At 43.3% G+C, this 12,362-nt stretch overlaps 1 protein-coding gene across 1 annotated transcript in view; it reads left to right on the plus strand.

Annotated features, from left to right (window-relative positions):
- Positions 1 to 12,362, plus strand: part of LOC143300076 (muscle calcium channel subunit alpha-1-like) — a 96,835-nt gene that overhangs the window by 15,520 nt on the left and 68,953 nt on the right. The window contains exons 9-15 of the mRNA XM_076613637.1: positions 435 to 607; positions 1,200 to 1,284; positions 1,846 to 2,006; positions 4,405 to 4,630; positions 5,282 to 5,489; positions 6,932 to 7,052; positions 11,528 to 11,679. Coding sequence (XP_076469752.1) covers positions 435 to 607; positions 1,200 to 1,284; positions 1,846 to 2,006; positions 4,405 to 4,630; positions 5,282 to 5,489; positions 6,932 to 7,052; positions 11,528 to 11,679 — 1,126 coding nt within the window. The remainder of the gene's footprint in view (positions 1 to 434; positions 608 to 1,199; positions 1,285 to 1,845; positions 2,007 to 4,404; positions 4,631 to 5,281; positions 5,490 to 6,931; positions 7,053 to 11,527; positions 11,680 to 12,362) is intronic.

Below are 12,362 nucleotides of genomic sequence, written 5' to 3' on the forward strand. Positions count from 1 at the left end.
TGGGTGACTGGCTGGTTTGCAAAGAGTTCTCCAAGGAGAATGGTCATGATGTGAGTCAGCGTTAGGGTGGGTGACTGGCTGGTTTGCAGAGAATTCTCCAAGGAGAATGGTCATGATGTGAGTCAGCGTTAGGGTGAGTGACTGGCTGGTTTGCAAAGAGTTCTCCAAGGAGAATGGTCATGATGTGAGTCAGCGTTAGGGTGAGTGACTGGCTGGTTTGCAAAGAGTTCTCCAAGGAGAATGGTCATGATGTGAGTCAGCGTTAGGGTGGGTGACTGGCTGGTTTGCAGAGAATTCTCCAAGGAGAATGACGGTCATGATGTAAGTGACTGTAAGGGTGGGGGTGACTGGTTGGTTTGCAGAGAGTTCTCCAAGGAGAATGACGGTCATGATGTAAGTGACTGTAAGGGTGGGGGTGACTGGCTGGTTTGCAGAGAGTTCTCCAAGGAGAGGGAGAAGGCCAAGGCGCGGGGAGACTTCCAGAAGCTGCGGGAGAAGCAGCAGTTGGAGGAGGACCTGCGAGGCTACCTGGACTGGATCACGCAGGCTGAGGACATCGACCCCGAGAATGAGGAGGAGGGGGAGGAAGGCGCCACGCCCAGACACTGTCAGTCCCTCAGACACCACACTTCGCACATACACGCTTGCACGCATACATGCATGCACGCATGCACACACTTGTGAACACATGCATAACAATTGAGAAAATTGAATCCTTTGACACCCTTGAGAATGCAGGGGATAGACATAGTAACATATGCATTGCTTTAGTTATTGAACACATTAAAAGTGAACTTAGTAAAGTGATTTGGTGATTTAACCAGCAATAAAAAAATATCTGGAGTCATTCTAGCACACATGCGCACACATGTGCGCGCACCCACATGCACACACACGCACGCGCGCGCGCGCACACACACACAGAGACTTACACACACACATATATCCACTCTTCGCCTCTCTGTATTTCTTTCTGTCATTTACTTTTACATGTGTACATGTGCATTAGTATGAGAAAGTGTGTGAGTGCGTAAAGTAAAAATGTCCTTCACATATTTGTTCACATGTGAGAAGTTAGCAAAATGTCTTGCATTTTCTTCATTTGGTGAAAACATATGTACAGCGGAATGCAACATCAGATTATTATGGCAAGTAAAATGCACTGACTTGTGCATCAAGGTGTATGGTTTGTATTGCAGCAAAAGCCCTGAATGAGATAGATGAAGAGAAGACTGAAGGTGAAGAGGAGGAAGAGATTCAGCTGTCCTGGTTCCACCAGAAAAGGTCTGTCTTTTTAGTTGTTGTTGTCTTCTTCTATTATTTGAAGGTAGCTTCTATGAGTTCAGTCATAATGCAGCATGATGTGTGATGTGTAGTATGGTCATAACATGACATGATTAAACAAACTTATGGGCGTGGTGTATTGATTGTCCTGTTTCTTTTGATGATTCTAAAACTTTTGTATGACGATGCCATTCAAAATATGCCCTGTCATGAGGTGGTACCCTGCTTTGCTGTTCCTTGTTTTTAATAACTTGTACTGGATTTATCAGGCATTACCCCCCTACACACGCACACACACATGCGCACAAACTTGTACATACTTGTGCAAACACATACGCCAGGTTCATTACCCCCCTACACACACACGCAAGTATGCACAGACACGCGCACAAACTTGAACATACTTGTGCAAACATACACACCAGGTTTATTTCAAGTGAATCAGGTGCATTGGGCTCAAGCGTGAAAGTTGTACTGAAGCACAGAGAGGTAAACTCACATGAACCCACCAAAACAGTCTGGTCGGCACTGTAATCACTAACATTGATTTCCTTGTTTCAGGCTTCGGTTTCAGAAAGTCAACAGGCGATGTCGTCGGTTCTCCAGGAAGATTGTGAAGTCTCAGGCGTTTTACTGGGTGGTGATTGTGCTGGTGTTTCTGAACACTGTGGTCCTGACGACAGAGCACTATGGACAGCCACCATGGCTGGATGAGTTTCAAGGTGAGGGGGCCACTCTGTAAATCATTGTCATCACAGTGTGTTAATCATTCCAGTCATAATCCGCACATCATTGAAGTTGAAAGCAGTAAAAAAGTGTACCAATAGCTGGCTGTTAAACAGCTTTCTAGCAATGACAGTCCAAAAGAAGCCAGTATGGTTTGAGATTTATAACTTGCTCTTTCTCTCTTCAGGGCTTGAAATGCTCACCCTTCCAATTGTCCAGGACAACTTAACTGGTGGACAAAAGGAAATGCTCTCTTCACTTGTCCATTGGGTTATCAGTCACTGAAGGGATGATTGAGTAGTCCACTTTAGTGCAGACCAGTCTCACTTTCTTCTCCCCTTTTCACGTTCATACCTCACCCAGTCCAAAACCTAAATAAACCCCCTTAGCAGTTTATATATCACCCCCATCATCATTTGTCATCATCAAAATATAGAAAACAAAATGTCCGGAAATCCCGGACACACAAAACAACAACAAAAGACAGGAGCAAGGCGGTTATGGGTGTGATGAATGTGGACCATGATGTAGAATGGATGTCCTCGGATGACACACAAAACAACAACAAAAGACAGAGCAAGGCGGTTATGGGTGTGATGAATGTGGACCATGATGTAGAATGGATGTCCTCGGATGACACACAAAACAACAACAATCAACAACAAAAAACAGGCGCAAGGCGGTTATGGGTGTGATAAATGTGGACCATGATGTAGAATGGATGTCCTAGGATGTGTGTGCAGCTATCGTTAACCTGTTCTTTGTGGTGGTGTTAATGAAGATAGTTATGGGTGTGATGAACGGGGACCATGATTTAGAATGGCTGTCTGTGGATTGTGTGTGTGTGCAGCTGTCGTTAACCTGTTCTTTGTGGTGGTGTTAATGAAGATAGTTATGAATGGGGACCATGATTTAGAATGGATGTCTGTGGATTGTGTGTGTGTGCAGCTATCGTTAACCTGTTCTTTGTGGTGGTCTTAATGAAGATAGTTATGAACGGGGACCATGATTTAGAATGGATGTCTGTGGATTGTGTGTGTGTGCAGCTATCGTTAACCTGTTCTTTGTGGTGGTCTTAATGAAGATAGTTATGAACGGGGACCATGATTTAGAATGGATGTCTGTGGATTGTGTGTGTGTGCAGCTATCGTTAACCTGTTCTTTGTGGTGGTCTTAATGAAGATAGTTATGAACGGGGACCATGATTTAGAATGGATGTCTGTGGATTGTGTGTGTGTGCAGCTATCGTTAACCTGTTCTTTGTGGTGGTGTTAATGAAGATAGTTATGAATGGGGACCATGATTTAGAATGGATGTCTGTGGATTGTGTGTGTGTGCAGCTATCGCCAACCTGTTCTTTGTGGTGGTGTTAATGAAGATAGTTGTGGGTGTGATGAACGGGGACCATGATTTAGAATGGATGTCTGTGGATTGTGTGTGTGAGCAGCTATCGCCAACCTGTTCTTTGTGGTGGTGTTAATGAAGATAGTTGTGGGTGTGATGAACGGGGACCATTATTTAGAATGGATGTCTGTGGATTGTGTGTGTGTGCAGCTATCGCCAACCTGTTCTTTGTGGTGGTGTTAATGAAGATAGTTGTGGGTGTGATGAACGGGGACCATTATTTAGAATGGATGTCTGTGGATTGTGTGTGTGTGCAGCTATCGTTAACCTGTTCTTTGTGGTGGTGTTAATGAAGATAGTTGTGGGTGTGATGAACGGGGACCATTATTTCGAATGGATGTCTGTGGATTGTGTGTGTGTGCAGCTATTGCCAACCTGTTCTTTGTGGTGGTGTTGATGAAGATAGTTGTGGGTGTGATGAACGGGGACCATTATTTAGAATGGATGTCTGTGGATTGTGTGTGTGTGCAGCTGTCGTTAACCTGTTCTTTGTGGTGGTGTTAATGAAGATAGTTGTGGGTGTGATGAACGGGGACCATTATTTCGAATGGATGTCTGTGGATTGTGTGTGTGTGCAGCTATTGCCAACCTGTTCTTTGTGGTGGTGTTGATGAAGATAGTTGTGGGTGTGATGAACGGGGACCATGATTTAGAATGGATGTCTGTGGATTGTGTGTGTGTGCAGCTATCGCCAACCTGTTCTTTGTGGTGGTGTTAATGAAGATAGTTGTGGGTGTGATGAACGGGGACCATGATTTAGAATGGATGTCTGTGGATTGTGTGTGTGTGCAGCTGTCGTTAACCTGTTCTTTGTGGTGGTGTTAATGAAGATAGTTATGAATGGGGACCATGATTTAGAATGGATGTCTGTGGATTGTGTGTGTGTGCAGCTGTCGTTAACCTGTTCTTTGTGGTGGTGTTAATGAAGATAGTTATGAATGGGGACCATGATTTAGAATGGATGTCTGTGGATTGTGTGTGTGTGTGCAGCTATTGCCAACCTGTTCTTTGTGGTGCTGTTCACCATGGAGATGCTGCTGAAGATGTACAGCCTGGGCCTTCAGGGCTACTTTGTCTCCCTCTTCAACCGCTTTGACAGCTTTGTGGTCATCTGCAGCATCCTGGAGGTCATCTTCCACTACACCAACGTCATGCCCCCACTGGGGGTGTCTGTGCTGCGCTGTGCCCGCCTCCTCCGCGTCTTCAAAGCCACAAGGTAGACTGTTTCTGATTTGGTAAATGAGTGAATCAAATCAAATCGTTTTGTTTATTATCCAGGCGACCCCACTGGGGCTATTTTAGGGCAGATTGTCTGTCAGTTCTTAGAATCATTTGAAGACAACCAAAGTAATGTTCAGAACAACATTAAAACGATCATTTGGGAATGGATGTGGTAAAGAGAAGAGAAATATTAAACAAGAAATAGTAAGCTTATCAATCAAACCATTGCTGCTTGCGCTGCCCAACAACAAGCTTACAGTTAGGTAAGGGGCACAAGAAGCAAAGCCAGAGACCTGTCAGAAAAAGGAAGTTCAAAGTCCAGTCATATACTCTTAATTTGTCATGTACATATGGCAACAACAGCTGAACAAATATGAAGCACAAAATAGTATTTATTCAAGACTGGACACTACAATCTAGAATATGCCACATACTTACTACACCAGTGAGTGAAACAAATACGTTGTAACTTCAGTATTTGCCACAGTGCCTGAAGACAGGCTGCAGTCCTCGGTACTATCCTGAGATGGACAGAGATTGTGCATGCTTTGTGTTGTGCACGGACTGCTGATGGCATTGATCATGGTGCCATCTGACAGGCTACAAACCCGAGACTGACAGATGTGGATGTGGTTGTTGTGGGCAGGTACTGGTCGTCACTGAGGAACCTGGTGGCCTCCCTGCTGAACAGCATGCGCTCCATCGCCAGTCTCCTGCTGCTGCTCTTCCTCTTCATCGTCATCTGCGCCTTGCTGGGCATGCAGCTGTTCGGGGGCAAGTTCAACTTTGAGGACGGCATCACCCCCCGCAGCAACTTTGACACCTTCTGGCAGTCCCTGCTCACCGTGTTTCAGGTAAGGTTGGTGGCCTTGCAGCGTGGTCTGTGTGGTGCTGCTCTGCTTACAGGAGTCAACCCACACCTAAGCTTGCTTTACTTTGGAGTATATTAGGGATGAAAAACTGTCAAACCACACCTTAACCACACTTACAAGCTTTAATGTGCAATATATTAGGATGAAAAACTGTCAAACCATACACACCTAACCACTTAAATGTGGAGTGTATCCAGATAACAAACTGTCAGACCACACCTAACTGCTTTAATGTGGAGTATATTCTCATGAAAAACTGTCAGACCACACCTAACTGCTTTAATGTGGAGTATATTCTCATGAAAAACTGTCAGACCACACCTAACTGCTTAAATGTGGAGTATATTCTCATGAAAAACTGTCAGACCACACCTAACTGCTTTAATGTGGAGTATATTCTCATGAAAAACTGTCAGACCACACCTAACTGCTTTAATGTGGAGTATATTCAGATGAAAAACTGTCAGACCACACCTAACTGCTTTAATGTGGAGTATATTCTCATGAAAAACTGTCAGACCACACCTAACTGCTTTAATGTGGAGTATATTCAGATGAAAAACTGTCAGACCACACCTAACTGCTTTAATGTGGAGTATATTCTCATGAAAAACTGTCAGACCACACCTAACTGCTTTAATGTGGAGTACATTCTCATGAAAAACTGTCAAATCACACCTAACTGCTTTAATGTGGAGTATATTCTCATGAAAAACTGTCAGACCACACCTAACTGCTTTAATGTGGAGTATATTCTCATGAAAAACTGTCAAATCACACCTAACTGCTTTAATGTGGAGTATATTCAGATGAAAAACTGTCAGACCACACCTAACTGCTTTAATGTGGAGTATATTCTCATGAAAAACTGTCAGACCACACCTAACTGCTTTAATGTGGAGTATATTCAGATGAAAAACTGTCAGACCACACCTAACTGCTTTAATGTGGAGTATATTCTCATGAAAAACTGTCAAATCACACCTAACTGCTTTAATGTGGAGTATATTCAGATGAAAAACTGACAGTATTATGGTATTTGGCTGTGCGTATAAAAAAAGGCAAGCATAAAAGAAGGAAGATACCACTTGAATGGTTTCCTTATAAAAAAATTTAAAAAAAAGCAAGCATAAAAGAAGGAAAATACCAAATGAATGGTTATCTTGTATGTTTTAGCGAGAGAGAAAGGAATTCATTTGGCTGGATTTTATGATTATATTGAAATAATGAAACACATAGTTGCGTTTCTGTTTCACACACATACATACAAACACACATGCTTGTGCATGAATGCAGCACACCAGCTTCATTTCCCAAAACACATATCCCCAAAGTTGTCAGGTTGTGCTGCTTAGCTTGAAGTGATGAAAGATCTGAGTATATTAAATGACAAATGTCACAAAGGTGTGATGTTGTGGTGGCAGATCCTGACAGGGGAGGACTGGAACATGGTGATGTACGACGGAATACGGGCCTACGGCGGTGTCAGCAGGTTCGGCGCCATTGTTTGCCTGTACTTCGTCATCCTCTTCATCTGTGGTAACTGTATCCTTTAGCTGCCCACTGCTGGGCAACGTTGGGTTGGGGTTGAGGGGTGGGGGAGTGTGTGTGTATGGGGGCAGGTGGTGTTTGTGCTGTCTTCTGGCTGTACTTTTGTGCAGATGTGTCATTTGTTGATGTCTGTGATAGTGTGCGCACATGTGTTGTCATGAAAAAATTGTGACAAATGTGCAAGTCTCTGTAATCACCCTGTCTCATTTTGTCTGTATGTCTTCTTTGTGTGTGTGTGTGTGTGGACACGCATGTGCGTGCGCGTGTGTGTGTAGTTAATGTTTTTTGTTTTTTTTGACTACAGCAAATAGTGTAGGAAGCACATGGTAAAACAGTAGAATCTTAATTGAACTCCAGTCTCGGATCCAGTGTTTCTCAATCTTGCATCCATATTTGGTCACACTTGATAATAGCAATTGGCAGTGGAGACATCATCATCTCAGTTGAAGTTTTTGGTCACAGAGAAAAAAAACATTTTGTCAGGATTATGCCATGGACAACACTTTTGTTGCTGTGGATTCATTTATGTGTGCTAAGTAGATGCAGCACATGGGACCTTGGTTTATCATCTCATCTGCGTGACTAGCATCCACATCACCACTCAAGGTCGTGTGGGGGGGGGTGGGGGGGGGGTTGAGAATGGAACCCATGTGCTCAGATTCCTGTGCTGCCCAGGCAGACTAATTACCACTAGACCAGTAATGACAGATTTTTGTGTGTGTGTGTTTCTCAATCCAGTTTTTAATGAATTGGTTATGGGCTAGAACTTCAAGTTTAAGAAGGCATGGTCAAAGGACAAGGTTACGTTAGTATGTGATGAAAAATGTCTTGATGGCAGTTGTTATGATCTGTATTATTTTCTTCTGTTACTTAGTTTTTGTGTCAGATTAAGTGTCGGGGGTCTTACTGCTCTAGTTCACATATATTTACACTGAAACTCCATTTATGTATATGAATGTGTGTGCGCACTTGTGTGTGTATGTGTGTGTATGTGTCGTTTGTATGTGCATGCATGTGTCTACATGTGTGTGTTCATGTGCACCTGTGTGTGCAAGTGTGCACCAACTGTCATGGACATTTGCTTACTCCCAACAAGTGTGAGCATGAGTTTGAATATGTAATTTGTAAGCATGTGTTTATACGCTTACGAGCATTAAAGCGTGTACGTGTGTGTGTGTGTGTGTGTGAGTGTGTGTGTGTGTGTCTTTGCACACACGAAAATGTTTTCCATTTTTCCCTTCAAATCTGCCCATTCAGACAAATTCATTCATCCAACATTTTGGGTGTGGCTACCCGTGATTTTAACTTAGGAATTGAATGAAACAACCATTCCCTCCCTGTAGAACCCACTGACAATGACATCATTCATCTAGCACATGAGAATGCAATTCAGTGGTCAGTTCCAGCTCATTTCCAACCCTATCAGCTGACTCAGATTTTTTTTTCTCCTTCACTGTGTCATTAGGAAAGAACTGAAAAAGATGAGTCATCTGCAATGGACATTCTTGTGTGTGGTGATGAGCAAAAAGAAGAAGAAAAATGGTATCTCCTTTGCATACCAGAATTGCGATTCTGTATGGCTATGAATTCAGCACTGTGTGCTGATGATGCTGCCTTTGGTTGAAACTCTCCCACTCTGTGTGACTGCTGGCTCCTCCATCTGTGCAGACTGTTCAGGCAACTCGAGTGTCTGTGAAGACTCTTCTGGCAAGTGACTTGTGAGAAGGGCACCTGCCCTGACTGCTGGCATCAGGTGTTGCCTGCATCACATCCGATGCTTCTTGTCTTTGAGTATTTTTCTGCCAGTCCGGCTGCTGACCAACCAGTCATGTTTCACTGACATTAGAAGTGCTTCCCTGCCATTCCCTGTGTGGAATGCTTTCCCTGCAGGCTTCCTACCACCACCTCCTTTCTTCCACCACCCCTCCTTTTAGCTGTGTGGTGTGATGTGCCCCCATCATCCCCATACCCCACCCCACCCCCTGCCGTCTTTCCTGCTGAGACTTGCATGACAGAGCCAGCTGTGTTCCCTCTTCACTTCAGGCTTACAAGCACAGGGTCTTGACGAAAAACACACCATGCTACGGTGTTGAGGGCTGTGGGATCTGTGGCCAGTGGCTGAGTTCACCGAGTTGTGCTTTGGGAAGGGTTTTCTGGTAGGTACATGCCTCCAGGAAGATCTGACACTGAGCGGTAAGAGGACACAGACCCTTACGGATGGTACTGACTCTGCAACTACAAGGTCAGTTTGGCTTGATGGTTTTTTAAAGTTTTTTTTTGTGTGTATGTTTTTTTCAAGGTTGAGAGATGATAGGATGGAGAATGACAAGTTGAGAGGGTATGAAAAAGTTTTTTTTCTGCAGTGCAGGATCATGGTGTTTTTTTGTTTTTTTTATGTTCCTGTACTGAAGATGAATTGCTGGAGGAAAAAACAATGGGTGCAGTCGCCTCATGAAAGACACCACAGTTCATGGAGGTGCTGGTTAAGAAAGGCTTACAGAGACTTCAGTGATCAGTGGTTTTCAACATGGTGACTGTTCATGTCATGTAACTTTCTTTTCGGCTGTGACTGATTCTGTTTGCTTACTGTCTTTGGACATTCAGAGGGACTGCTTTCTAAAAGGAAAGTTTGTCAGATCTGTAGCAGTCCTGATATGGCCCCATACAGTTGGCTGGACCTTCAACAACATTGTCATGTCATCTTATGGCTTTTGTGTTGGCAACAGTTCTTAGAATGACCAGATGAAAGCCAAGATTTCACCATGCTCATTGATGGAACTGTGTCTCTGTCGTTTTATACCTGTTTGGACTGTCATACGTCAGCTTTCATATTGTATGAGAACTGCAAAAACAGATAGATAAATAAATTAGATAAAGATAAACACCAGCTTTACTATGACCAGGACATCATTTTTTACACTTTTGTCCTTTCAGAGAGGACTGCTGTGAACCTTTCTCCAGTACAGGTTATGATGTTGGTCTTCATGAAATTGCCACTTGAGCTAAAATGGCACATTGGCATGCTTTTCGTTTTTGATACTGGCTCAAAAGGGACTCATTCCCAGGAAAAGGCATTCAACCCCCTATCCTGTTGACTTTGTTTTGATTTCCATTTCTGCAAAGAAGTGTGTGGCTGTGCTGGAAAAGAGGGAACTTGGTTGTGCGGTCAGGGGTGGAGCACAGGGCAGAAGAAGAACACAGCAGCACAGGATCACTGCTACAGGGTCCTCCTCAGGGGTTAAGGGGGACACATCTGATATTTTCCCCCAATCTTCCCACAGGGCGTGGATGTTCATGCAGGTAACAGAAGGCCAACTTCCCTTCCACCCAATACTTGACAGTCTCAGTCTTAAAACAGTGTGCAGTCAGAGTGTACAAAACAGGAGGAAATGACGCTCATCCCCAAGTGGGCTCTGCTGTGGGTGCATTATTTCCTTACCAAGAAGACTTTCAGCCATTTGAAAATTCTTCCAAATGAATTTGACACTTATGACCTCGGCATCCTTCAGCAGAATTAGTGAAAGTTAACATATTTTGGATAAATCTTCCCTACATCAGTTTGAATGAAAATGTCTTTGTTTATGCCAGTGTTCTTAGCAAAAAAAAAACAAAAAAAAACCCAACAAACGGATACTGTCCAGATGTGGGCAGCTTGCATTACACACGCTAGCACAAGGCAGATAGTTACTGCCAACATATGTGATTGTTTTGTCACTTTTATGATTTTTTTTTTTTTTTTAGTACCTTTCCAATAATTAACAGTATTGTATTTGTTGTAATGGAAAGAGAGAATCTTTCACTAACTCTTTATATTTGAATTATCATTCCAAGCACATTATTGAGAGAGATAGTCGTGTAATCCTTTCTCCTGCTGACAGATATTTTCTTGCACTGAAAATAAAGCTGCATGAAGAGAGAAACCCACTGACAAGTGTCTTTGTTCTGAGGCTGTTGTGGCCACATAATACATCCAAATGAAAGTCTGCAATTTGCTAAGTCATCCCTGAAGAGCTTTGTTCCCTCAGATCAAACACTGGAAAATGTGGGAATTTTTTGTTTCATTATTCTGCTTGCCTGGCACAAGTCGCAGGCAGGTCTGCTGGGAAGGGAAAACTTGCCTGCAAGTACTGGCAGGTAAGATGGCGAAAGGTCAGTGGTGCAGACACGTGTGGCTGAGCCCATCGCCCCGTTATCTTCTGGGAAAAGGAATAGAGATTGGTTGGAACTGGCCTGTGAACTGTGTTTCATCATGCTGTGCAAGGAATCTCACTGTGACAAGTGTTAGTGGGTTCCATGGAGTGGGAAGTGTTGCTTCCAGCGAATGATGAGTCAACCTCACTGATAACCACACCAAATAGGATGAAATCATTTGTTGACACAGGAACATATTAAAAACACAGTTTAATTGGAGCCTGTCTTAAGTCCTGTGTACTGCGAAGAAAAGGTTACTTGACTCTAACTTCCACCAGATATCCTGCTAAATGTCTTCTTGGCCATCGCAGTAGACAACTTGGCTGATGCCCAGAGTCTGACCGAAATAGAACAGGAGAAAGAGGAAGAGAAAGAACGGACACGGTCGATACGGCGCTCCAAAAGCAAAACGCCTGAAAAAGAGGGACAGGTAGATCTGGCTGACTCTGGCACTGTTGCTGCTTGTTTCCGAAACATGAACCTGTGCTTGTCCTTTATTCCTCTCCACTTTTAATTACTGTGTTTGTGTGTCACTGTTACTCTGTGTGTGTGTGTGTGTGTGTGTGTGTGTGTGTGTGTTGGACTGCTTTTTCTTTTTCCTGGTTACTGTAGTCTACCTCTGTTCTCTTAGCTATTGTGTGGTGTCTGAATTCTGCATAAGGGGAACTGAAATTTGTTGTTCCTTTCCCTTGTTTGTTTTATTGTTGGGTTTTACATTGAATAATTTTTTGTTGTTTATCCATAATCTGAAGGGAAGAAAAATCCATGTTCTTATTCACTGCCAGCACTGACACAATTTGAAGACATTACTTAATGAAATTAGCAGGCAGCGGAGCTAGGTACAGTTAACATGTGTGTATGTTTGTGTTTGTGAGATCATAGAGAGAGAGAGAGAGAAGGAGATTAAGAAACAAACAAAAATCAAAATGTTAATATCAGTCACAGGATTGACTCACTCAGGCAAGGAGAGGTTCATCTGATTTGATACTCCATCAGCCTGTAACAAGTAGAAAAAACTGGGACACTCAGAATTCAAACACCACAGGAAACCCCAGTGAAAAATAAGGGAAAAAAAACAGTAATCATTTTATTGCAAAGACTGGCATTCTCTCA

This window comes from Babylonia areolata, chromosome 25, assembly GCF_041734735.1.
Source record: "Babylonia areolata isolate BAREFJ2019XMU chromosome 25, ASM4173473v1, whole genome shotgun sequence".
Classification (NCBI taxonomy): Eukaryota; Metazoa; Mollusca; class Gastropoda; order Neogastropoda; family Buccinidae; genus Babylonia; species Babylonia areolata.